Raw genomic sequence first — 27,702 nt, 5'->3', positions numbered from 1 at the left:
CAGATTCTGACTGAGAACTTTTTATTAACATTCAGGAATTCATAGAAGAGACTAGGTGAGAAAACATATATATTTTATTTCCTGATAGAATGGGAACCAGAATGACCAGACATGGGAATGCAATGGCTGTTCTAATATATTTTGGTATTCAAGAAACTCCATTATATAATTGCAATCCATTGTTATGTTAATCTTTTACTTTGGATTATATTGTGAAATTGTCCTGGTTTCATAATACTCGTTTTTTTTTTTTTCCTCTGTCTGTTTATTTTGCTTGTAAAATATCTCCTTACTGTTTTTTTTTCCTTTCTATTTAAAAATATCACATAGTGGTGTAATAATGTATATTCCTATTGCTTAAGGGGTTCCTTCTGTGATGGGTGGTGTTGAGACACAAACCCACTTAATGGAGAAAGTGGTTCTTGAGGAAACCTTTGAGAGGCCAAGTATGGCTTCTGTTTCTCTAGAAATGTATGGCTTTTTTTTTTAATGTTTACTTACTTTTGAGAAAGAGGGCGAGTGTGAGCAGGGAAGGGGAGGAGAGAGAGAAAGAGGATCCAAAGCAGGCTCCATGATGACAGTAGACAGCCAGATGTGGGGCTCCAACTCACAGACCGTGAGATCAAGACCTGAGCTCAAGTTAGCTTAACCTCCTGAGCTACCCAGGTGCCCCTGGAAATGTATAGCTTTAAAATGGCCTGTAATATTACCAGAAAGTTTTTAGGTAGAATTTCTCCTTTTCCTAGAGAAATTTTAAATAAATGGTTTTTTTCCCTAATAGATGTTTAACCATCTGTCCTTATAGTTCTACTTCATTATATAATTGCATATTTTAAAAATAATTTCATATAGTTATTACTTAAAGTACTCCAATTATAAAATAAGCTAAGACCATCATCTTTATAAATCTAACAAATTAATGTGGCTTACAAAAATCTTGAGTCCTATAACATATTGGTGGCAAATTGTTTTTAAGACATTAGACTAATTGGTTACTGATTCTGCTTATGTATAGAAAAAGTGGTTTATGTGTATAAGTACTAGTCTGTCTTCATCTTTTATTCATTATGTCAACAAGTGCTTATTGAATTCTCAACTTGCACCAGGTACTGTACCAGGTGTTGGGGGGTAATGTGGTAAAAAAAAAAACAAAAAAAAACCCCAAAAAAACAGACAAAACTCTCTGCCCTCATGGAGCTTACATGCCTGTGGGGGAAAGATAGACAATAAATAAATAAAATGTGTGTGTGGGGGGTGGTGTTAGATGACAATAAAGACTAAGGTGAAGAATAAGGCAGAAAAGTATATTGGGCAGGGTGTTGCAATGAGAAATATGGGTGTCATGGAACGTCTTCTTGAGAAGATAAAATCTGAATAAAGGCCTGAAGGACATGAGAGAGTTAGGTATTTGGACATTTTGGGGGAGAAAAGCATTCCAGGCAGAGGAAAGAGCAAGTGTAAATGCTGTGAGCCAGGAGCATGCCTGCCATGTCCCAGAAGGAGCCCAATACGACTAGAGGAGAATAAGATATGGGGAGAGCAGGAGGAGATAAAGTCAGAGAGGAAAGACTGGGATGACCTTATCTATGACCTTGTAAGGACTTATCTTTTACTATGAATGAGACAGAACCACTGGAGAGTTTCAAGCAGAAGAATGATATGATCTGACTTATGTTTCAGGAGGATCAAGCTCACTATTATGTTGAGAATAGATTGGTAGGGGACAAAGGCTAGGAGACCTTGGGCATGATCCAGGCAGGTGGGATCATTGCATTAAACACTACAGAACTCCAAGAAACATCATTCACACTGCGGTCTCTGAATGGTGCTTCCTATAACGAGCGGTGTATAATGTAGTTAGGGGCCCTATAGGCAAGATGGCTTGGACCAGGGTGGATGCAATGTGAGTGGAAAAAAAATGTTCAGTCAAGATGTATTTTGAAGGTAGAACTAATAAGATTTGCTGACATAGTAGATATGGGATATGAAAGACTCAAGTATGATTTCAAGGTCATCCATTAATTTCATGAATTATTCATATTCATTATGCCAAATACCATTTACTAAGGGGAAGTAATTCACATTTCTTTTTTAATTCAGCAAGCATTTGTTGAAAGCCTACTACATAGTATATCATCCCAGATTCTGCAGGAATATTTTTTAAGGTACAATTGCAGCAACAACAGAAAATCCTGCTCTGGAAATATTGTAACTTAGTTTGTTAGACAAGGCCTCTATAGTTAAAAGAACCAAATAAAACAATAGAGGAACCAATACTGTATACAGCAACATAAGAAAAAATATGGCCATGGGATTAATAAAATGGTATGTGTATATGTGTGTGTGTCTACGTGTGTGTGTATGTGTGTGTATGTGTGTGTGTATGTGTGTGTATGTGTGTAGTTATATACATATAACTACACATAACTATATGTAACTACATATAACCGTAACTATGACTATAGCTGTATACACACACACACACACACACACACACACACACACATACACACATATATAATTCGCCTCTAGGGAAATGTCCCAATTTGAAAATAATTTTACATTTGTCAGGATATGCCCATTTCTGATTGCTATACTCCTCTAATCTATTCAACAATGCTCACTATTTTCTGATAGTAACATGGCTCATGTGTTTCCTATTCAAAATGCTGGACTAGATATGCTGTGTAGTTGACTCCTGTTGCAGGAGGAAGTATATAAATGGCTTCATGTGTAAGATAGGAATTTCATGTGCAACATGAACAGATAGCACTGTTTGATGTGCTCTTCTCTTGCTGATGTCTCTTGCTGTTGCATTGCTCATAGTTTGATTGAAAATTCACAATCTTACCTTGGCCCCTAGTTCCTATTTGTCCAATTTCTGACTTGCACATTTTCTTACCTTCTCACCACTAATCTTATTTGTGGCCCTTTGGCTTATGAGGATTTTTTAGATCTTGTGGTTTCTTGTGCCTCACCTCCTCCACCTCATTCAAAGCCATGTCTGGCCATGTTTCCTGTTCTGTGGTTTTCCTAAAAATAATGAGATAGTGAAAATTATAATAATGAGTATGATAGTTAACATTTTTAATATTGATTATGAGCTACACACTAAGCTATACTATTCAAGTACACTTAAATGTAATCCTCACAACACATCTATAATGTGGGTACTATCATTATCCCCGTAAGGAACTGAGCTTTAGAGAACTTAACATGCCTGACGTTACTCATCTGGAAGTGGCAGAGCTAGGTGGCAAACCCAGAACCTATGAATACTATTATGCTACAGTATGTCCTTTTGTACCATATGCATATTAAACATACAGAAGGAGAGAAAAGCCAATCCCAACAAAGTTCTCTATGTCTAATAATTATCTTTCTAATGTTATGGATTTATCATTTAAAAACTTTGCCCCGTTCAAGTTGGAGATAACATTTGTAATATAGTCCTATTTTAAAAGGCATTGATACTAGAGTTGGTTTTACATGGCCTTAGACCCAGGTATACACACACACACACACACACACACACACACACACACTGGACACAAGCCAAAAAATTAGTCGTTGAAAGTAGAAATGCCAATGGGACTCAAAATAAAAAAGAGGGAAAAGGAAGAAAAGTAACAGTGCTTATTGAGCATTTCATGTTTTCAGTTATTGCATTAAAATGCTTATTTAATTCTTACAACAACTCTGCTATTACCCTCATTTTACATGGGAGAAAAAAGGTGAAGAGGTTATTACTCCTATTTGGCAGATGAAGAAATAAAGGACTAGAAACTGAGATCAAAATCATAGCTGAAGTGTCAAAGCTGAGTTTAAAACCCAGAGTTAGCTGAATTCCAAAGCCTATGGAAATAATTACTACAGGTGGAAGATAGATTCTAGGGTAACCATCATGATTTCTACCTCCTGGTACTTACATCTTTGTGTAATGCCCTCTCCCTGAGTGTGGGTAAGCCTTGTGACTTGCTTCTAAACAACAGAATGTGGCAAAGATGATAGAATATCACTTTCTTGCTAGCAAACTCATTTTAAAGAGTATAGAGACACTCTTCACTGCTTTGATGAAGTAAGCAGCCATATTGTGAAAATATACATGACAATGAACTGCAGGTGGAGCTGAAGGCAGCCTCCAGCCAGCAAGAAACTAGGGCTCTCAGTCCTACAACTGCAAGAAAAGGAATTCTGCTAACAATCTGAATGACCTTGAAAGCAGACTGTTCCCCAGTCAAGCTTCCAGATGAGAACATAGCCTGGCTCATGCTTTAATTGAAGACTTATGAAGCAGAAGACCAAGCTAAGCTGTACTCAAACTACTGACTCACAGAAAATGTAACATAAAAAATATGTGTTATTTTAAACTGCTAAGTTTTGCTAATTTTTACACAGTAATAGAAAACTAATACACCACACTACCTTGGTTTTCCCTGTGCTTGCAGCACAGTAAATTCTTAGTAAATGGTAGTTGCTATTATTATGATAATCAAAATCGAAATTTGGAGTATCAGAGTCAAAGAAAAATGTAACAGGAAAATATAACAAAGTTAATTGTTTCCAATGTAATTATGCAACTGATTTAGGAGATACAAATGATGGTATGTCAAAAACTTGTATATTACTCCCAACAATTATTGAATGTATTCTTATCACATGAAATATAAAATTTCTAGTGGTGCTTATATCCACGCATAGTTTTAATGTCTTACACCATACTCAAAGTAAATTGGGAAGTTTCCTACATTAAGATAGTCCTACTAGATATGAAGACATAGTAAAACCTAGTTTAAGATTCCAGTAATATTGTTATAAATCGTGATTTTTAAACATCTAACATTTAAAAAATGTTTATTTATTTTGGGAGAGAGAGAGAGAGCACATAAGTGAGGAAGGGGCAGAGAGGGAATCTGAAGCAGGCTCCAGTCTCTGAGCTGTCAGCACAGAACCCAACACAGGGCTCAAACCCACACACAAACTGTGAGATCATGTTGGACTCAAACCCACGAACTGTGAGATCATGACCTGAGCTGAAGTCGGTTGCTCAACCAACTGAGCCACCCAGGTGCCCCTAAACATTATAACATTTTTAAATAATTTAAATATGATAGAGAAAATAATTCAGGGCATTCGATCAAAAACCTAAACCATAATGAAACAAACTACTATCAGCATAATACTTTCAGTTCATGAGTGCATGTGGATTTTGCTTACCAAGGATAAAATATACTAAACATATGATGTAATTATACATATTTAACTATAGAGTAGGTTAGAGGACTTGAATGGATTTCTATTTGATAGATTTAAGGTTTGCCATTGTGGGGAATAAAGAGAGGCTAGTGCTCATATCTAACTAAAATGCAAAATTATTTTTCTGATTGTTCCTTCTACCAATGCCCTCTTTCCCTTCTGTATTTATTTTGGCATGTGAATGTATAGTTTCTGTCAAACATGTCATTAAAAATGGTGTTCACTGATTGAATAGACATGTTAACCTCACTACTGCTACACACACAAATATGCACTGAACATATAGTTAACATAAACATAAGCCTTTTATAGGTGTTACAGCAATAGAAAATTTTCTCACTCTCCCTTTAATGAGAATATATGACCCTAATGAACATAATAACTATTCATAAACCTTTTTAAGAAAATTTTTTAAAATTTAAAATTTTATTTTAGAAAGAGAAAGAGAAAAATCTTGCAAGTGGGGGAGGGGGCAGAGGGAAAGAGGCAAAGGGAGAGAGAGAGAATCTTAAGCAGACTTCACACTCAGTGTAGAGCCAAACACGGGGCTCGATCCCACAACCCTGGGATCATGACCTGAGCCGAAATCAAGAGTCTGCTGCTCAACTGACTGAGCTACCCAGGAGCCTCCATAATTCTTAATGGGTTTAATAAATACTGTGCTAAATATAGTGTTAGTAATACAGCAGCTAAATCTTTCTTCATCTTTTGAGGGCAATCATGATTTCTATCAGTTTTTCTTAACTTTCTGTCATCTGTGTTTTCTGGAAATGAACACTAATAATGTGTCTATACACATTTATTATTTTTTTTTTGTTTATTTTTTTAGCATTTATTTATTCTTGAGAGAGAGAGAGAGAGAGAGAGAGAGAGAGACAGAGCATGTGCAGGGAGGGGCAGAGAGAGAGGGAGACACAGACTCCAAAGCAGGCTCCAGGCTTGGAGCGGTCAGCACAGAGCCAGACATGGGGCTCAGACTCAGAGACCTTGAGATCATGACCTGAGCTGAAGTTGGATGCTTAACCGACTGAGCCACCCAGGCGCCCCTATACACATTTATGTGATTTGGCTTTTCTAATAATTGATTCAATGAAATCAATCATTTATAATGAATTGATTCAGTGAAATCATTTATTATGAATTGATTCAAGAGACAAGTGAATATATTAATTTGAAATTTATCTAACTTTAAATTACTGGTCCAGTTAACAGGTTATTTTCTTTTTGTTTTCGTTTTTGGCAAAGTTTATCATCAGCATTTACTTTTCTGTTTAGATTCATGATTATGAATTGTTCTGTGGCAAGGTAAAAGTCTTGTTAGATCCCTAAAAGAACTTAAGGACAATACTCAATGTGTATTTTCTTCCTATGGCATGTTATCTACAGATGGATAATGAGGAAAGCAAACCAGTTTGTCTTGTTCCAGTGTCTGGGAGACAACTCACGATTATTATTTAATCCAAGTGCCATCATGAGCAGTTGGGAATCTTTTTTGGAACAAGGTGGAGTATAATCGCAAATATTTTTTAAAAGGCCAAACTGCCAGGTTTAAGGCAGCTTTTGAACTGTTGTTGACTTCCTGAAACAGGTTCAAAATATGGGAAATTGCTAAATCTATTTCTTAGTGTAATCTATGAATCGACTCTAGATTTAAACTGAAATTATTTTCCTCTCTGGCATTGGATGAAATTTGGTGAAGCTTTCCTTAATATTTAATAATAAAAACTCATCTGGTTTTATAGGAGATTGGGGATTTAGAAGGATTTATTACTTTCTAGTTAAACTTATTTCACATTGGGGATTGATTTCTTACTCTCTTTACAAAATTGTAGAGAACTGAATTTAGAAAAACATAAGGTAAGAATTTCCTCTTAACTATTTTTGTTGCATCCTTCTCTTTTTTCCTGTCTCCCCCAACTTTATCTATTTAGTGGGTTAAATATTTCACAAAGTTATTTTTGCAGTTTTCAAAGTGACTTCTTGGAAATGAAACTTGCATCGACTTTTTTCAATCCCCAACTGTAAGAGCTACATTTTCACTTTTCATTTGTTAAAACAGACTGTCTTATAAATGCCTGAAACTTTGGTAGATATTTTTTAGGCAAGCAATAGTTTCAAACTGGAAAGAAATCCTCCTAACACTAAGACATAAACACAAATGACTGAGAGCCCTTTTTTCTCTTTTTAAAAATATTCTAAAGCATTTCCTTTCTTGCAGATTTTTTTTTTTTTTTGATTAAAATCGCAAGTCCTCAGATACCAGGTTGAATTGCATTATTGTTAAGAATCCCAGTGAGAAGGTATTAACACACACGCACTTCCAGTATCTCAAAGAGCAGAAATAACCGGTTTAAATGCCAGAATAGTGTGATAGATGTCTGGTAGGAAGGCCAGGAACTAGGGGAAAACTTAAGAGAAGTACGCGGTGGGGGAGGCATCAATGGAAAGACAATGCGCTGTTTTCAGAGCCCAGCGTGTTGTGGCGGAGAGGATGACCTTTAACCTTTAAAGGACATTTATTTGGGAAACTCTGAACAGCGTTCACTTTGAGGGGGCGAAAGGCGAGGTGGAATGTTGTGGCAGTATCTACTTTAGTAGGTCCAGGGCGATTTAGGGATGTTTGGAGTCGGTTGGTCCGGGGGTTGGGCGAGGGCCATGTTGAGGGAACGCGGGCCAGTCCCAGGGAAGGCGGAAGCCGGCACCTGGATGCTCCGGAGAACAACTCGGGTGGGGGAAGGGTCGTGGAGAAAAGTAGAGTTCAGCGTTGGTTTCTGTCTTCGCGTGTAGGACGATCAGAAGAGGCGCAGAGGAGCCGCGCGGGGTGTTTCCCGCTCCGGGGGAACGCCGGCTGCGCCTGCGGCGCCCGCGCCGTGGCCCCTCTCCCGAGGCGGCGAGCGCTCCCCCCGGCCCGGGCCGCGGCCCTCCCGCCCCGGCGGAGGCGCGCGGTGGATTGTGGGCTGGGGGCTGCGGCGGCCTCGCGGCGGCCTCCGGCGCTGTCTCCGGGACCTAGCCCGGCCGAGCCGGGCCGGCGGGGTGAGGGGAAGCAGTGGAGCAGGGAGCAGAAGCGCTAGGGGTAGTGGTCGCGGCGCGGCGGCGGTGGCGGCGGCGGCGGCTCCTCTGGAGGCCGGGGATGTGGGAGAGGCGGTGGCAGCAGCGGCGGAGGCGGCGCTGCGGACCCGGGGGAAACTGCTGGCTGACAGGACACCCGGGAGAGACGTGAGGGAGCCGCCGCTGCCGCCTCTCACCCGCGAGCGGAGCTGGGCTCGGGAGGGCGGCCCTGTGCTCCCCCGGCCGACGGGCCTGCCGGCGTGGGGCGGGGGCGGGAGGCCGGGCTCCGGCCCGGCGGGGCTCCGGGCGGCGGCGGCCGCAGAGCAGCCTCGGCGCGACGTGGAGGGCTGGAGGCGGCGGCGATGCACTAGGCCTCGCTCTGGGGCGGCTGCCCGGGACCCGCAGGTAGGTGTCGGGCCGGCCCCACTTGACCCCCCCCGGCGCTTCGCGGCCCACCCTCACCCCGACCTCCTGGTGGAGAGAGGGCCTGAGACCCCACCCCTTGTGTCACCTCCCCGGCCCGAAGCGGACGGAGTTTCGGTCACAACTGACGGGCGCTGAAGCTTCCATTCTCTTCTCCGCCACCACCTCCTCTTCCTTTTCGCTCCCGCTCTGGGATCGGGGCGGTAGCTGCTCTCCCCACTTCAGTCGGCGGCCGCAAACGCCGCTGTCCCCCCTCTCGCCCCTCTCTGGGATCCGGGCTTTGGAACTTCATCACCCTCCTTAGATGCTGCCCCGAAACTTTCCCTTTCTTTTCCCAGTAGGGCCTTTCAGCCTCCTTTTGAGCCTACTGGAGTAATTTAAATATTAAAAAATTGTTTTTCTTCCTGGGGAAGGCTTCCTGGGGAAGGCTATCCCCCTTCCCCCATTAACTCGGTGTTTTGCAGTTTGGCGATTTAGCTCGCAGTAGTTTGTTCAGTAATTAATTTTCTTCAGTTCTGCTTCTTAACATCTGTGCATTGATACAAAAGCAGGCCTCCCCTGCCCTCCCATCGTTGACAAGGGAACTTTTGGCTGTACATTATAATTAACTACTTGGTCTGTCCATGTGTTGTGAGTTCAGGACGATATTTTTAGAATTTTGACTGACCTGGGGTTGCAAGTTTTGTTTTGTGTTAACTCGCCTTTAACCAGCTTTATTTTTTGTCCTTTATTGAATGAGGCCCTCCTTACTTTCGAATAATTAAATTGTTTGCACTATTTGTTTTTTTGTTTTTAATTGGCTCTATTTCTGATTTGTCAAACCCCAGGGCGATCAATAGTAAATGATTACAAGGCAGATGATACCATGATATAGTATGCTGAGGAATGCGTTATTGTGGTTAACTTAAACTGCAGATTTTGATGGACATTCGAGTTGACTTTTATAAATCTGATAGTTCTAATTGGAAAAGTACTTTGAGAGCCTTGATGATTTCTAAGCAGTTTTGATGGAACAGATGGAATGATTGGGATTTGACTATATTGGTATTGCAGTCAGAGTCTGATTTCCTAGAAATGAGTATTACTTGATGGTTCATAGTGGTCATCATTGCTCATGATAGGTTTTGGTAAGAATGATCGATATGTGCAAATTTTGGGTGGTTGATAGTTGTGGTTTGGGGGATTAAATGTTTGCAGTTTTATTGTGATTTGGCTATTTTAAAATTATAATCTGGTAACTTAAGAATTACTACACTATGAGGATAGACCTTACAGTTGGAGGATCATTTTTAAAAGAAGTGAAAAATGTATTGATTTTCTTTGTAAAGAACGTATCACAGAACTGTAAAGACTTCACATTTTGTTGATGATATTTATATATTTTGTTTTTGTTACTTAGCATTTGGCTTTCTGAAATGTTTTCATTGTTTTTAAATTATCCAAAGTTTACTAGAAAAAGATTAAATTTTCATGTTTTTCTGGAAAAGTTAAAATTTATTTCTGGGTAGGTATTAAGTTTTTATGTCAGAATTAAAATCAAATGTAACTCATGAAATGGCAAACTTCGCAGAATTTGTTCTTAATCACGTTCCTTTTTCTATCCATAAAAGTTGATTAAAATTCCTTTTTCCTGCTTCTAGCCTTTTACATCTTTGAGTAACACTCATTTAAAGGATGAAATTAAATGATTTATAGTATATTTACAGAGTTGTGAAACCATCATCATAATAAATTTTAGAACATTTTCATCACCCCAGAAAGAAACCTGGTCATTAACAATACTCCCCATTCCTCCTACCCCACCCCCAGACCTAGGCAACCACTAATCTTTCCATCTCAATATTTGCCTGTTGTGATTCATTCATATAAGTAGGTTTTTGAAGTTTTTCTCTGAAAATCAACTTACATGTTTAAAATATTTTGAGTCCGAGAATAAGCAGCTGATCACTGGTGTTAATAACTGATGTTCTAAACAACTATTTGGTTGTATTCAGCATGAAGTATGGAGAAAGATTGGGGTGCCTAGGTGGTTCAGACGGTTGAGCATCTGACTCTTGATTTCCACTTGGGTCTTGATCCCAGGATGGTGGAGTCAAGCCTCACTTCCCCTCAGTTGGGGAGTCTCTCCCTCTGCCTCCTTCCTCTGCTGTCTTGCTCACATGTGCTCTCTCTTGCTCTTTCTCAAAAACAAATTAAGATTAACAAGCCTGGTTGGAGGCCTTCTTTTTCAAAGACCTGGGGCCCTAACATCTAAACTAATGGTTCTCAAAAGAGGGTAAATTTACCCTCCAAGGGACATTTGGCAGTGTCTGGAAATGTTTTTCATTGTCACAACTGAAGGTGTGGTGCCATTGGCATATAGCCAGGAATGTTGCTAAATTTATAAATGCACAGGATACATCCTATGTTATCCTGCACACCCCTCTCCCCCAACAAAGAACAAAGAATAGCCACCCAAATGTCAGTAATGTTTTAAACCTGTGGTTTGTATTTTTCTGGCTAGTGTTCTCAACTCCTGCCAGGTGGGAAAATAACTCTCACTGGGTATATTAGATTAGCCCTTTAGGTCCTCAAGCAACTCTCTCTTTGCAGTTGAGGGCATATGAGGGAAAAATAAAAGGACATCTAACTATGACACAGTACAGATATTCTTTAGTAAAAATTAGTAATTAGAAATAATCAGAATTAGATATTCTACAGTAAAAAATTTTTTACTGGAAATGGCAGATTTGTTTTACTGCAGATCTGAACTATTATGTTTTGAATTGTTCGTTACTGGTGCATAAGTTCTTGAGGGGTAGATTGGGCCCAGGTTGTGGAGTTTTTGAACGTGATAAACTTGATATATACCACTATCAAAGAATACATAAGGAGAGTGACCTATCGTATCTGAATTTTAGAAACATGATTCTAAAATTGAGTGAGGTTAGAACCAAAGAAGCTTTTGCTAGGAGATTCTCACAGCAGTCTAATCTGCAAATAAAATCCTGAACTAGATTACTCGCAATTAGAATGGAGAGCAAGGGATGGATGTGTGATGAATTTTGGAGGTAGAATCCATAGGACAGTCCACACTGGTATAGAAATTAAAGAATGTAGAGAGGTCAGGGAGTCAAGTTGGCTGTAGGGTTTCTAGTTTAGGAAACATAGATTATTGTGCCATTAACGGAGCTAGAGAAGGAATAAACTTTTGGCAGGTGGTGGCAGATAAAGATGGCATAAATAATAAATTTAAGTTTTGGCTATATTGAATTTTAGGTATCTTTGAGACTTGTAGGTGAAGATGCCTAGTAGGCAGTTAGAAATGTGGGTGTGGGACACTGAAAAGAGCTTATAACTGGAGAAAGATCTGAAATCTGTCTAGTTTTCTGTATCTCCACTACCATTATCGGAGTTCAGGCTATGGGCATCTCTCAGTGAGATTAAGCAAGTTTCCTATCTGGACTCTTCTAGTCTTAGTCTTCTCCATTGCATTCTCTGTGCTATAATCAGTGATTTTTCTGAAGGGAAAATCTGATTATATCATTTCTCATCATAAATTATTTCTGTGACTTTTATTCTCATGATAAAATCCATATTCCTTATTCTTTTAATAGATTTGTAATTTCATTTAAGTTATTTTCCCAACTTACCTCTCTAGCCTTGTGACTCTCCCCTATTCCCTCCTCCCCCTGAATATATAATTTTCTCAGACATGTTGAATTATTTCCGGTTTCTGGCAGAAGGCTTCTTTTCCTGTCCAAGCCTTTGCAACATACTATTCCCTATTCCTGGAGTATTCTCCTTTTCTCATACTTCCTCCCCTCCGTTTATTTGGTCACTTCTACTTATCTTCACTTCTTTGTAAACTTTCATTGATTCATTATTTTTTATTATTATTGAAAAATTTTAAACCTGCAGAAAAGTCAAGAATACTGAACACCTACACACACATACATAAATGCTCGCTGCCCCCCCCAATTTCTTTTGCCAAGTCTGAAAGTAGGCTGTAGATTTCATTACATTTCACCCCTAAATACTTAAGCATGCATCTCCCAATTACAGGGACATTCCCCTATATGATCACAATGCTGTTATGATACCTAAAAATATCAACACTCAACAAGCTTATTAAACATACAGTCCATACCTAAATTTCTCCATTTGTCCCAAAATTTTTTATAGCTGTTTTTTTCTCTACACTATTACAAGATTCAGTTAAGGTTCATGTATTGCATTTGGCTGGTATGTCTCTTTAGTCTCCTCCAATCCAGACTAGGCCCAGTGCCTCCCTCTTCTTTTTTGGTTTATCCTTTGAAAAATAGAGGCATTTGTGCTCGAGTTTATTCCATATTCTGAATTACTCTGTTTCTTCATGATTAGATTCTGGTCAGATATTTCTGGCAAGAATACCACACAGATGATAGGTATTCCTACCACTTTATCACATCAGGAGGCACATAATGGTAGTCTGTCCCCCTGTTGGTGATTCCAGCTTTGATCATTTGGTAAGGGTAGGAACTGACAGATCTCTCTATTATTTTTTTAATAAATAACTGATAGGGTGATACTTCATGGCTATGTAAATATCCTTTTCCTAACATCCTTTTAAACCAATGGTTTTATCATCCATTAATGATCCTTCCTTGAGTCAATCATTGCATCTGAGGATTACAAATGGTGATTTTTCTATTTCTGTAATTCTGTCTGCATTTATTACTTTTATTGGCTTTTGAGGGCAGTGAGGTCAGATTTGATGAAGACTGAATATAGGCAATTGAATTTAGAAATCAGGTCATTCCTCACCATTTCCAGAGCAGTGAGTGGTAAAGATGGAAGATTGTGCAGGAGGTAGACCCAAGAGAGAATAGAGGTTTGCCAATGAAGGGGAGGCAAGAAGTAGCTCAAGGAGATAGAGCTGAGGGAAAAAACTTTAATTTAGCTCTTGAACTTTTGGTTTTTTTTGATAGGCTGATGAGATAGGAGAGTCAGGGAATAATTAATACAACAGGGCTGGGATGAAGTGGGAAGAGGTGAAATCAAGAACAGTTGGTTGGAGAATTAACTCTGGACAAGAGTACACACCTGTATTGTCTATCAGAAGTTAGGAGTTGTGAGAATTAGGTACATTTGAATGTGGAGGGTAGAAGTCCTATCTGAGGCTTTTTTTTTTTTTTTTTGGTATGAAGTAAAAAAATTACTTTTTAAGCATGAGATACATGCAGGTAGGTAAACTAAGGGATATGAAGAGAGTGATGAAAGTTTTTTATAAATACTGTGGGGATTGGGGAAGATCAGTGTTTCAGTATAAATAAGTGAAAGGACTGCTGAGCAGGGTCATATCTGAGATTGGAGTTTATACATTTATAATCTGCATGTTTTATCTAAATTTTCTCCACTGTTTTGCAGCCAGGAACAAAGCAAAGATAGATTGAAGATGAATGAGGGAGGAGAGAATTAAATCTGCAAGGGACACTGTTGAAGTAATTGACAGGGGATAAATCCAAGTCATTTTTGTTCCTTTTAAGAATATATTAATATATAATTTCTTCTAACAGATATTTTTAAGGTAGGGTAAATTATACAGATTTTATTTTCAATTTACTCTTCTTGTGTAGGCATTTTAATATGTCTTATGGTTTACACATTTAAGATATATGCATTACCCAGTAACTTTAAATTAGTGATTTTAGAATTTATTTGCTAATCTTTGGCTGAGACACCAAGAACAGAATACCAACATTTTAATCTGATTCACTTTGACAAAAATTTCACTAGTAATATAGTCATATCAATGGCCCAAAGGAGTAAAATAAGGCATCTAAGTTCTATTTGGTTCCCACTGAATTTTTTACATGCTAGAGGCAGATTTTATCACAGTACAGTTTTATCATTCAATTCCGGCCTGTGATGCTTAGTTAGTTTCAGTGGCTGCCCTATTAAGTTTTTTGGTGAATGTGCGAGGGAAAAAAGACATTGCTTTCATTTTGAGTAACATCTAGACTTAAAAAATATATATAGTGTTTTGAGGATATTTATGATTTTTATTCCAGATAAGGATGTCATACATGAAATATCACTTATTTTTAAATATTTAAATTTAATATTACAAATAGTTATAGTTTTTATCGTTGTAGCCATGATTATCTCTTATTGTTCCTTCTTGTCACTAGATCGAAAGTAAATGAGGAACATAAGGAAGCACATGTATTCGGTTTCCTCCAAGACACGGCCTTATAAATGTCAAATGGGAATATAAGGAAAAAGCAGATTAGTGCAACTTTGTTCTTATTTTCTGGGTTCACTTTAGCTTCTTCCATGCTCCTTTAATACCCAAAATGAGTAGACAAGTACTTATTTATGAGGGAGCCTTAATTTGTTAATTATTTCTTGAAAGCCCACATCTTTCTGTTTAAATTTTAGCTTTATTGTTGAGATTGTTGTGGTTAAAAAATTTTAAGTACTTTAAAAAACTATGATTAAACTAGATTTGGTCAGGTGACGAATCGTATACTTAAATAGTGTAGAAGTATATTGTCATTTGTGTCTAGGTTGTATGAAAGAAGACTATCTATAACATTTACCAGAAATTGGCTCCTAAAATTCCAAAAGCGTTGTGGAAAATATTTCTTAGAATGTGAGATATTTGGGGGCGCCTGGGTGGCGCAGTCGGTTAAGCGTCCGACTTCAGCCAGGTCACGATCTCACGGTCTGTGAGTTCGAGCCCCGCGTCGGGCTCTGGGCTGATGGCTCAGAGCCTGGAGCCTGTTTCCGATCTTGTCTCCCTCTCTCTCTGCCCCTCCCCTGTTCATGCTCTGTCTCTCTCTGTCCCAAAAATAAATAAACGTTGAAAAAAAAATTAAAAAAAAAAAAAAAGAATGTGAGATATTTGAGATATTTTAGATTACTATGATTTAAAAAATAGTCTGTACTGATTTCTGTCATTGATCTTTGGTAGGACATTACAGTATTTTTTTTTTCCTTGTTTGTGTCAGTACATCTAAATTTAGGGAAATCAAGTTTGCTTTTAGAAAAAATAGGATTGAGTATAGATTTTTTTTTCTTTTTTACTAAACTCAAACCCAAAATTGTATCACAAAATACTACCTCTGTCCAGCTCCAGTGTAAAAAAAACTTCCCACTATATCTTCTCAAATTACAAATAGACATTTTATAAACGTTCATTAATAAGTTCATTTATTACTTAGAATTCACAACACATTTCTTGTTGAAAGTGTTGAACTGATGGCCTATAGTAGATTACGTATCCCAAGTTGCAGCTCCAGAATTATCCCTTTGCTAAGAAAAATATAGTGAATTATATGATGAAAATGTGTCTTTTTCCTTCAGGAATTGTTTTCTAGTAGTGCCAGTTTTATAAAGTTCTTTGAACCTAAAACTGCTGTACAAAGTCAAGCCTTTAAAAAATGTTATCACAAACAGATGTTAACTATTGCTGTCATTTTTAATATAAGATGGATATAAATATTTGTTAGTGTAAGTAATTTTTATTGGATCAATATTGATAGATAAGATAAGGAAAAAAAGAAGAAAGTACTGGGTGCATGAAATAGATGAGAGGCAGTAGTGAAAGAATTTAGGTTTTGTTTGTTTTGTTTTTGGAGAAGCAGTATGGTTTAGAGATAGAGGCATGGAATTTAGAATCAGATCTGAGTGCAAATCCCATATTCACAATTAACTAGCTAAATGGACTGAAACCAATTATTATTGAACCTGTTTCTTCATCCACATAATGGGTATTCATTCATTCACTGATTCATTTCAGACGTGTTTTTCTAGCAAGCAGTTATGGACTATACAGTGTCTAGTCAAATAGTAGTGATAATATAATTCTTACTTTCTTTCCATTGCTTCCCTCTCCCTTCTTTCATTGATAACTAGTGGGGGAGAGAGGCATTCCAGGTTTGCCCAAGTCCCAGCTGATTCTGCTCCTCCCACCTCTGCTTAAGGGCATTAGGTACAGGAGTAGGATGTAGTGCAATTTTTCTGGATCAGCTTGCTCATTTTCTGTTGCCTGACAAAGTCCTGCCTTTCTCAAGGTGGGGCATAGTGTAAAGTGCCTCATAGTCCCTGGGAGTGATTTTTGTCTCTGCCTTCACTGCCACACCCCAAATCCCTGTGTTTATCTAACTCTTCTTTCTCCCTCCATCTTCTTGGCCCTAGTACCTTTTCCTGTTCCTTTTTAATCTCACCCTTCAGTTGGTTTCTTGCTGTTTGCCTACATATATGCTCAGGTCTCTGGGACCTAAAAAAATTCTTGCTCAACATTTAGTTTGTTTTCTTTCACCACCAAAAAGATGTTAATCTTGTTGCCTTTAGTACTTCATTACTTACTTAACCTTTTGTGGTATGGCATCTGCCCCAACCACTGTCCTAATATTATTCTAATTCAGTATCCTTTCTTTCTAAAAATTTTTTAATGTTTATTTACTTTTGAGAGAGAGACAGACAGAGCTTGAGCGGGGGAGGGGCAGAGAGAGAGAGGGAGACAGAATCTGAAGCAGGCTCCAGGCTCTGAGATGTCAGTACAGAGCCCCATGTGGGGCTCAAATCCACGAACTGTGAGAGCATCACCTGAGCCCAAGTCGGTCGCTCAAGCTCAACTGACTGAGCCACCCAGGCACCCCTAATTCAGTATCCTTTCTGAAGTTAGTAACCTTGACCTCTCTCTCTGCATTATGTTGACACTACTGTTCACACTTTGCTATTGGACACTTCTCCCTTGTTTCTGTAAGGATGGTATTTCTGATTGCTTTCTTCCTTTCCTGATAAATGTATTTGGTCTACCCCTTTCTACCCATTTCTCTGAGCTCTCATTAGCCATCTTTTTTTTTTTTTTTTGTACTTTGTGATATTACTTTCCTATGACTAGAAGTATTTTCTCTTACTCCTGTAATGTAATTGAACTGGAGACAGCAATGGAAAATTCATGGAGGCAGGGTTCTGTACACTACATGAAAGAATTTTCTTCCTAAAGCAATCATAATTATTTTACAGTAATAATCTGCTTTTGAAGTAGTCGCTTCTCCACTATTGAAGGTTTTCAAGTGAAGGCAAGACCCCATGTAGAAAAGATTCCTATATTAGGTAAAAGTTGAGCTAGATGGTCTTTCAAAGTCCCCTCCAACTCAGAGATTGTAATTTTTATCTCATCCACTCTACTCCCATAGATTCAACTTTGACCTTTATTCAGATGTCTTCTAAATCATTATTTCTAGCCTCTCTGCCTTCTCTCCCTCATCTTTCCTCTCTTGCACAGTTTTTGTCATCAAACTTGTTGCTTCTGTTCTAGGCCACACCTTTTCTAGTTTCAACATCATTTTCCAATATTATTTTTTCTCTCTTTTTACTAGCATAGCTTTGAGGATCACTGTTCTATTGATTAGTTTAGTTATTGTTTACTTTTCTGATAGTAAATTATATCTGCTTATATTATTTTGCTGCCTCCTCTCCCCCTAAACTAGGGACACTCAAGCAAAGGACACCAATAGAGGAGGCTCAGGGTCCTAAAGTTTAAATTGATTATAAAACTTTGTATGACACAGTCCAAATATTAATACTTAAGATGTTTGTAATAATAAATAGTAGTAAAGTTGTTTATTGAATGTCTACTGTGTGCCAAGTATTGTGCCATGAGCTTACATAGGTTATGTAAGTTATATTCCATTTAAATTTTATAACATTGCTATGTGGAAGATACTGTTGCTGTTCCATTTTAAAAATGAGAAAACTAAGGTCACACAACTAATAAGTGATAGATACCTAACTCACTTTATGGCCAGTTTTCTTAAGTATATTATATATACTATGTTTCAAGAATGTAGAGAATCTAGAATAAAATTTTAGAAAGTCACATAATGTATGCAAAGAAGAGAATGTATTTTTGATTTTGTATGTTTTTAGATTGTTGAAATGAATATGAACTTATATGAGACATTGTTAGCGGCTTATTTGTGCTTATTACTTCTTTATCCATGATATTGTTCATTCATTCATTGAATATTCATGCATTTTACTGATTGCCTAGACTCTGCTGAGTGTGGCATAGGAAGGTGAATGAAACAAGTTTTCAGTATTGTGGGGGAGACAAAATTAACAGGTAAATAATCGGTTGTAATTGGAGCAAGTACTAAAAAGATCACGCTATAATGCTAGTGATCGAGAATAATGGAGTGTGTATGTGTGTGTGTGTGTGTGTGTGTGTGTGTGTGTGTGGATGGGGGAAGAGAAGGGAGAGGATGTGCTTAGATACAGTGGTCAGGAAAGGCTTATTATAATAACCACTGTTAATGTTTTGTTGTATACCTTTTTATACATTATGTGTATGTAGAGAGAGTTATGTAAAGTTTTTATATCAAATGTGATTATATATTCTGTTTTGTAATCTCATAATTAAGTCTCTTGAAACAATAGCCATTGTTTTTTAATTTCCCCTCCTGTTCCACTCCAGCTTCTGCAGTCTGGCTTCTGTGCCCACTGTTGAACTTGACATTGTTTCTGATGTAACTGGTCACTGCCTAATTGCCAAATCTAAATGATGGTTTTTCCCCCCTTATTTATTTGTGAATTCTCAATTGATATTTCTCCCACCTCCTTGGATGTTCCTTCTTTATCACAAGCTTTCCTTTATATCTTTCTTTCTTCGGAAATGTTCAAGTCCTCTTAGGTTCTGTACTTGGCCCTCCTTACTGATATCTTATGGAGTGATGGATTTAACACCAGTGTCTTTAAGTCTGTAATGACTCACTAGTCTTGTGGATCAAGTCCAAAATCCTTTGTAAGGTTTCACCCAGCCTAAGGATTCTTCATTTTTTTAATAGAAGGAAAAAAGAAATGAACCTTTATTAATACTTATTGTAAGAATTGATATTAGCACCTTCAGTCAGTTCATATGTTCATTTATCTTATGATCATCTTTATTTTAACTCAGTGGTTATCACTTGGGGTGATTTTGTTTTCTCCCTTCTTTTCTCCACCTCAGCATATTTGGCTTTGTCTAGACACATTTTTGGTTGTCATAACTGTATATGTGGCAGGGGAGGGTACTATTGACATCAAGTGAATAGAGGCCAAGAATACATCTAAAGATCCTAAAATGCATAGACGGAAAACACCCAATAACAAAGAATTACTCAGCTCAAAATGTCAATAGTGCCATGGTCAAAAGAAACCTGCTTTAACTGGATTTTAAGTGTTTCCTTTAATTATGAATGTAGATAACTCTTCATAGGGATATTAGCACTGCCTGTAACTTTGTCACTAGTAGAAATTTCAAATATTTTCATGTCACATTAATGTGTTGCAGATACCTTGAAATATTTAAGCTCAATTATTGCTTAGAAATTAAGATAGATTTGCATTAAGTGAGAAGCAAAAAATTACTATATTACATTTTAAAAAGTTTATCTCAGTATAGTTGTCCATTGTAATCTAATGTATTTTATGCATTATAAACTAAATTATTCTGGGAAGGTGTCTGTAGACTTCACCAGACTGCCAAGGAATCCATAGGATAGAAAAGCTTAACTCCGGGTGCAGAGGCTTAAATATTTTTGGTGAGAATGCTTCAGAGGTGATGATGTTTATTTTATATTGTCATTTCATGACTCATAATATTAAGTTGTCATACTATTGTCAATGATGCCAAGTTTGATGACTTAGTTAAGGTAGTGACAACCAGATTTTAAAGATACATTTTTCTCTTTGCATTGCTTAGTAATCTGTGGGGTAATACTTTGGCACAAGATGAGTGTTCTGAATCTGAACAACCTTTCACCTAGTAGCTTTAGCATACATCGATGATTATTGCCTGAATTGGTTTATACCTTAGGGTTACAACTAATTCAGTTCTTCCTTCTACATTTATTACTGGCTTTGTTCTGTAAAGAAGAGATTTCCTTTCCTCATCCCACTCCACCCACTTTTCCTCATGTCTTTTTCTTCCCCTAAGTATCACTGTATATTCATTAATTTTTATTTAGCCAATATGTTACACTCAAGTAAGTTTCTTTTCCTTTTTTTTTTTTTTTTTTTTTTTTTTTTTTGGAGTGCTCAAATTGTCCCACAAGTGGCATTTGAGCACCCTTTTTACTTGGTCCTTTGTCCTTTTGACAGATCCTTCTGGTCTTTGAGCATTTACTTGCTTTCTGACGCAAGAGTTCTCAGGATCAACTTTTTTTTTTTCCCCCTGTGCTCCAGGTCTGAACTCAGATATTTCTTCAGTGAACCGTGGTTTCTTTGTGAAGATGGTATAGTTTTCACTTATTACTTGAAAGTAGAGCATACCTGTGAAATCTTTTGTAAAACTGAAATAGTGTAAAGCAGAGAAACACTTACCATTAATTTTTATGGGAAAATGTTTGAACGTTCCCAGACCCCAAAAATGACATGTTTTAGGCTTCTCCTATTTCTTAAGACACGTATTACCAATGGTTGCCTAGAATAAATTGAGAAAAAGCACAGATACTAAGATACACGGTTCAAAGCTACGGTAGCTTGTTTGTGAGGTGCTGAGTGTAATTTCAGGGAGGTAGTTTGGCAGTGCTACACTTGCTGCTTTGGGTGTGTCCTGCCTCTGTGATGGCTTGCTGCAAACGCTGAATGCGGTTTTTGCCTCTCACCTTTTTAAAGAAAAGCAAAAATCCTCTTTGGATTTCTTTTGGTTAGTGAAAACAGGTGCTAATTTGGGTCTTTAGTAAAAGCAGACTGGCATAATTCAAACTTTGGAAAAACAGTGTGTACCTACATTTAGAAACCAGTCCGAGCCCTTTGTATGCTGGGTGCTTCTGGAGTGACGTTGTTTTAGGAACTTTTAATAGAAGCTTTTAACCTAACTTGTAACATGAAAAGATACTTTGAGCTATAAAAGAAAGACAATCACGTTTCTTTTTTTTTTTTTTAATATGAAATTTATTGTCAAATTAGTTTCCATACTACACCCAGTGCTCATCGCAACAGGTGCCCTCCTCATGCCCATCACCCACTTTCCCCTCCTTCCACCCCCCCCCCCCCCATCAACCCTCAGTTTATTCTCAGTTTTTAAGAGTCTCTTCTGGTTTGCCTCCTTCCCTCTCTGTAACTTTTTTTTTCCCCTTCCCCTCCCCCATGGTCTTCTGTTAAGTTTCTCAGGATCCACATAAGAGTGAAAATATATGGTATCTGTCTTTCTCTCTATGACTTGTTTCACTTAGCATAACACTCTCCAGTTCCATCCACGTTGCTACAAAAGGCCATATTTTATTCTTTCTCATTGCCACGTAGTATTCCACTGTGTATATAAACCACAACTTCTTTATCCATTCATCACTTGATGGGCATTTAGCCTCTTTCCATAATTTGGGTATTATTGAAAGTGCTGCTGTAAACATTGGGGTACAAGTGGCCCTATGCATCAGCACTCCTGTACACATGTTTCTGATCTTACTCATCCTTACAAATTCTTTTGGAATGAATGAGACTGTTTCTTTCCTTATCAACTCATACCCATGCTCTTATCTATTCACTTAAGGATTATCAGTAGCTGTCTAACTAACATCTCTCTTCTGATCTGTTCTACATATTACCCATTTAATCCATCTCTAAAGTATTTATTATATATCTATCTGTGTGCCAGGAATTGTGTTAGGCACATAGAATACACAGGAAAATGGAAACATCAAGAGGTTCATAGTCTAATAGAGAAGACCTATATAAAGACCAAATTTTCAGTATGGTTGTTGCAAAAATAGAAATACATAAAGGGTGACTTAAGTGTGAGAAACCGAAGAAGGCTTCAAGAGAATATAATAGTTGAGTATGGTATTGATATAATTATGAAAAGATGATTGTGTAAAGAATGGTGGAGTGATTTACAGATTCTCATTGTAGGTGACCGCTGATTAAATGCCAAATTTGTTTCTAGATGTAAAGTGGAAGTATTAGAAATCAGAGGTTACCTGCATTTAGTGCATAGAGCTTTCTTTTTCCCTGTATTCTGTGTTTTTTGTTATTGTTTTTGCTAGGTTTTTTTTTTTTTTTTTTTTTTCTGGATAGACAAACTATTCTTAGGTTACACTGAAACTTTCTTACTAGGATGCCTCATCATTTCTGTTCTTTAGCTTTTCAATGAAAGATTATTTTTTTTGCTGAAGTTGTTTGGTTTAGAGGCCACAGGGATTTGGTGTATTTGTTTATGCATCCATGCCTTATGAATAAATCCACAATATTTTATTACTAGTGATTGCACATACTAAGTATCTGCATCATACTTATGTGGCCATTAATACAACGTTTGGTTCTTACTGTGGGGAAATCTTAATAAACTCAGGATGATTGAAAGAAATGGAGAGACAAATGGTTTGAAATTGGGACTCCCCTATATAGGCAGTACCCTAATTTTACATACTCTCTTTATAGTTAGAGATGTTCCCCCATTTCATAAGAAGAATTAGAAGTGTAGGAAAACAAACAAACAAAACCTACATATGTGTCCCAGTTCAGAATCTTTAAAGAGTAAATAAGGTACCACTCTCCCACCACCTCAGATACTGAAATAACTTATAGGAGTCTAGAAATGTTTTCTAGACTAGTTTAGTCTCCATCTCCTCAACTATTTCTGGCTTCCTGAGATGGCGCTTAGGATTTCTTTTTGCTGTTAAAACAACATGATGGTAAATAGTATAAATTGAAATAGTAGTGTGCTATCAATCAGTATTTGATTTATCTGACACCAAGCAATGGGCAATCAATATAAATACATTTTCCATATATTTGTAGCTTACCTCTACAAATGTCAAAATGTCTTTAATTTAGTCATTTTATTTGATGAAATTAATAAAGTTAAATAGACTTTATGTTAAATTTGGAATTATCCTTACTAAATACTTGATATACAGGATTATGTACTATATACTTTCCTATCCTTTAGATTATCTTTTCTCTCTCAAATATATGATGTTATATATATATACATATATATATACATATGTATATATATGTATATACATATATATACATACATATATATACATATACATATACATATACATATACATATACATATATATGTACTTCCCAAAAAGCGTTTTACTCTAGCCATGTCAGTTTCCACATAGTCTTAATGATTATTCCATGTCCCTTAACCTTTGTTCATGTTATTGTTTGCTTTCTGTTCAGGGACCCTAAGGAAGTTATTTATCTTTGTGCATTTTCTTAACAGTTTGTTTCTTACGGTCTTAGTGGTGTAATTGGATTTGTTTCTTTTGCATTAGGAGGACTGTGACAGATAATCAAAGAAGTCTGGGGAGCGCCTGGGTGGCTCAGTCAGTTGAGCGTCCAACTTTGGCTCAGGTCATGATCTCACGGTTCGTGAGTTCTGGCCCCGCATCGGGCTCTCTCTGTGCTGACAGCTCAGAGCCTGGAGCCTGCTTCCAATTCTGTGTCTCCCTCTCTCTCTGCCCCTCCCCCCCACACGCTTTGTCTCTCTCTGTCTCTCAAAAATAAAGAAAACTAATAAAAAATAAAAAAAACCCAAAGAAGTCTAGGAAATGTCAGTTTTAGCTTTCCACTAAACTAGGGGAGAGTTAGAGTAGATTAATTTTTTTGTCACCATTCTCAGCTTTGCCTCTGCTCTTTATTTCTTACCCTTAGTATATTCACCAGATTTCCTGAGTAGGCTTTTTTTTTTTTTTTTTTTTTGTTAAAATCCATGTGTCTTTGTAAACCCCCTAGTCTTTCTGAGCCTTGCTATACTTATCTCCAGTATGAGGAAACTTAGACTAGATGATCTTTCTAAGTTCCCTTTCAGCTGTAAACTTCTGTTTATGTTCATTTATTTATTCCTTCATTGAAAAATGTTTATTGAATACCTGTTATTTCATATGTATACTCTGCACTATAAGATTATCTGCTCTTCAGTATCCAGGTTATGTACTGCTTCATTTGTAAAGTTTTACCTGAAACTGTAGCCTACGTTATGTTGTCTTGCCCCACAAATTCTTTTAGGACCTAGTGAACAATGTAGACATAGGTTAACCTGTGTTTTTGCTTAGTGTTTTGATTGTTGTCATTACTTAATGTAATTGCAGACACCTTGGAGAGTAATACTTCTTTTATAATTGATAACGGTTGTCACTTAGTCGTAATAATCGTGACGGTAACTAACATTTATAAACACTAACTTTTGAGACGAACGTTGTTTTAAATGCTTTATATATACATCCATTCCTTTTACTCTTACAAAATGTTTGTGAAATGGGAGCTCTTTTCATGTCCATTTTTACAAATGAGGTAAGGTACACAAAGGTTAAGTAAATTTCCTTGAGGTTATACTGCTGGTAAGTGAAGAATTTCTGCAGTCAGACTTCAAAAACCCATTTGCTTATAATGCATAATTACTGTATGCTTGCTGAATGAATGGATGTTTTCATCTTTAATATATAATTGGTTACAGCTTTGGTATCTATTTTGCACTTTGGATAAAAGACTGAAGATATTTCACTTCCGGGAGAATACTTTTCAAACAAGGACAAATAACTTTCTTAGTAACTAATTATGAGTGATACAGTTAATAGTATTCAAATTGTATACTTATACCTTGAGGGATTTTTGGATAATGTATCCTTTTCAGAGAAAGTGTGAGACATGCATAATACTTACAGATGAATTTTGATTTGTGTTAAGTATCTTGATTATTACTTGTTACTTATTTTCAGTTGAGTGGTGATTTTATGCAATGGCTTCAAGCCACAGTTCTTCACCAGTGCCTCAAGGAAGCAGCAGAGATGTTTTCTTTAAAAAAGAGGTAGATCCAACAAAACACATTCGACCTGTGCAGTCACTGCCAGATGTATGTCCCAAGGAGCCCACAGGTAAGGCCTTTTTCTGTTCGTTGGTTTGAAGATTTTTCCTGAGGGTTTGTATTCTCTTTAAATGAGTAGTCAGATTCTGTATACAGTTGACCCTTGAACAACATGGGGTTTGAACTACATGAGTCCACTTATATGTAGCTTTTTTTTTTTTTATAAATACAGTACAGTACTATAACTATATTTTCTCCTTATGGATTTCTTAGTAATATTTTCTTTCCTCTAGCTTACTTTATTTGTAAGGATATAGTATATAATATATATAACATACAGAATATGTTAATTGACTATTTATGTTATCTGTAGGGCTTCCAGTCAACAGTAGGCTATTAGTAAAGTTTGGCAGAGTTGAAGTTAGATGTGGATTTTTGACTACATGGGGAGGGGAGTGGTCTGTACCCCTAATCCTTCCATTGTTCAAAGGTCAGCTATACTTAAAAGAATAGATTTTATAGTGTTAAAACTAAAGAGATAGATAATTTGGAAGTTGATTGGAAAATTGGAATATAGTTCTTTTCATGCATTTCCATAGAAGAAATTACTTGCATAAATGGAAAAAAAAGTTTTGAAAATGGAAGCTGGAGATTTGAAGCTTTTTAGTTAAACATAGTATAGTCAATTCTTGTTATTTGTGGATTCTGTGTTTGTAAGTTTGCCTGATCCCTGAAATTTATTTGTAACCCTAAAATCAATACTTGTGGTACTTTTGTCATTATTTGCAGCCATTTGCAGAGGAATGAAAAATTTGAATTGCCTGATGCACATGTACCTACCTAAGGTTGAACAAGGCAACACTTTGCCTTCTTGTCTTAGCTCTCATGCTATAAACAAGTATCTTTTTTTGTGATCTAAACAGTGCCACATTTTTTGCATTTTTGAGCTTTTTATTGGTGCTTTTGCTGTTTAAAAATGGTTACCAGATGTAGGGCTGAAGTGCTTTCTAGTGTTTCTAAGCACAAAAAGACTGCAATGTATGCACTAATGAAGAAAATTCATTCAGGTATGAATTACAGTGGTGTGAGCCATGAGTTCAGTGTTAATGAATGAACAATATATATTAAATAAGGTGTCTTTAAACAGAAACACAGAAGAAGATTATTTATTGATTGGTTGATGAAAATTTTGTGAACAGAGGCTTGGAGGTACCTATCCCTCTATTTCCCCTAGGAATAGTGGTTCCGTATTTGCTAATTGTTACCATGACTTTATAGAACAAAACTACCATGAATAACAAGAATTGACTATATATTTTTGTTTCCTCTATGATTAATGCCACAGCAGCATTTCTGGCATCTAATCATAAGCCAAACAAAGGATATTAGAACCAGGTGTGTCTGCCATAATACAACAGAAAAGAGGTAAACCTGTGAAAAATACGGAGTATTAAAGGATAGAATATATATAATAAAAAGGTAGAAGAGTTTTGATGTTGAAAAAAGAGAAATTGTACATTAAGGAAAGGAACTAATGAAAGACTTTCTTTATGATCCACCCCGTGATGCAAATACAACTCTCAAATTTTGCGTATTCTTTATCTTTTACATGCTTTTCCTTCCCTTGGCAATTGATGCTGAAAGCTGAAGTTTATTTAATCAGGTTGATTTTCATTAAAACGTTTGTTATAAAAGAGAGATTTTGGTGCCTTGGCATAGAGCAGAAACTAAGCAATTTTTATTTTTCTAGGATGTACTTTCAAATGTAGAACTTAGTTTACAGAGTTTTCTTGTTTACTTTTTGCAGGTGATTCAAATAGTTTATGTGTTACCCCATCTCTAGTTACAGATCAACATAGATGGACTATATATCATTCCAAAGTAAACCTCCCAGCAGCATTAAATGATCCTAGATTAGCAAAAAGAGAATCTGACTTCTTCACAAAAACATGGGGATTGGACTTTGTGGACACTGAAGTCATACCTTCATTCTACCTCCCACAGATCAGCAAGGAACATTTTACAGTGTATCAACAGGAAATCTCTCAGGTAATATCTAATCTTGAAGTCAGGTCAAAAGGGATAGAAAGATCTTTAGTTTGATTTATTATAGATTTTTGACCAATAATCTTTGATGAGCTTACAGTATTCTTTTCTGTCTATATTCATTCTACTGTCCTGGGTTGTATTTAATTCTT

General features: G+C 37.0%; 1 protein-coding gene across 5 annotated transcripts in view; it reads left to right on the top strand.

The window, feature by feature from the left end:
• The first annotated feature begins 7,667 nt into the window (after nucleotides 1-7,667).
• The window catches only part of VPS54 (VPS54 subunit of GARP complex), a 139,757-nt gene continuing 119,722 nt past the window's right edge, over nucleotides 7,668-27,702 (top strand). For 2 of the 5 annotated variants that reach the window (XR_006300984.1, XM_043603504.1), the window contains exons 1-3: nucleotides 7,668-7,850; nucleotides 25,419-25,574; nucleotides 27,312-27,553. Coding sequence is in view for 4 of the 5 variants with exons in the window: in XM_043603504.1 (XP_043459439.1) it covers nucleotides 25,439-25,574; nucleotides 27,312-27,553 (378 nt within the window). In the remaining variant the exon portion in view is untranslated. Of the gene's footprint in view, nucleotides 7,851-8,596; nucleotides 8,710-25,418; nucleotides 25,575-27,311; nucleotides 27,554-27,702 lie in introns of those variants that run through there. The other 3 variants (XM_043603501.1, XM_043603503.1, XM_043603502.1) reach the window with 3 other exon arrangements.

This window comes from Prionailurus bengalensis, chromosome A3 (genome assembly GCF_016509475.1).
Source record: "Prionailurus bengalensis isolate Pbe53 chromosome A3, Fcat_Pben_1.1_paternal_pri, whole genome shotgun sequence".
NCBI classification, from domain to species: domain Eukaryota; kingdom Metazoa; phylum Chordata; class Mammalia; order Carnivora; family Felidae; genus Prionailurus; species Prionailurus bengalensis.
Note: the sequence above shows the minus strand (reverse complement) of the source record. Positions and strands in the feature narration are given on the sequence as shown.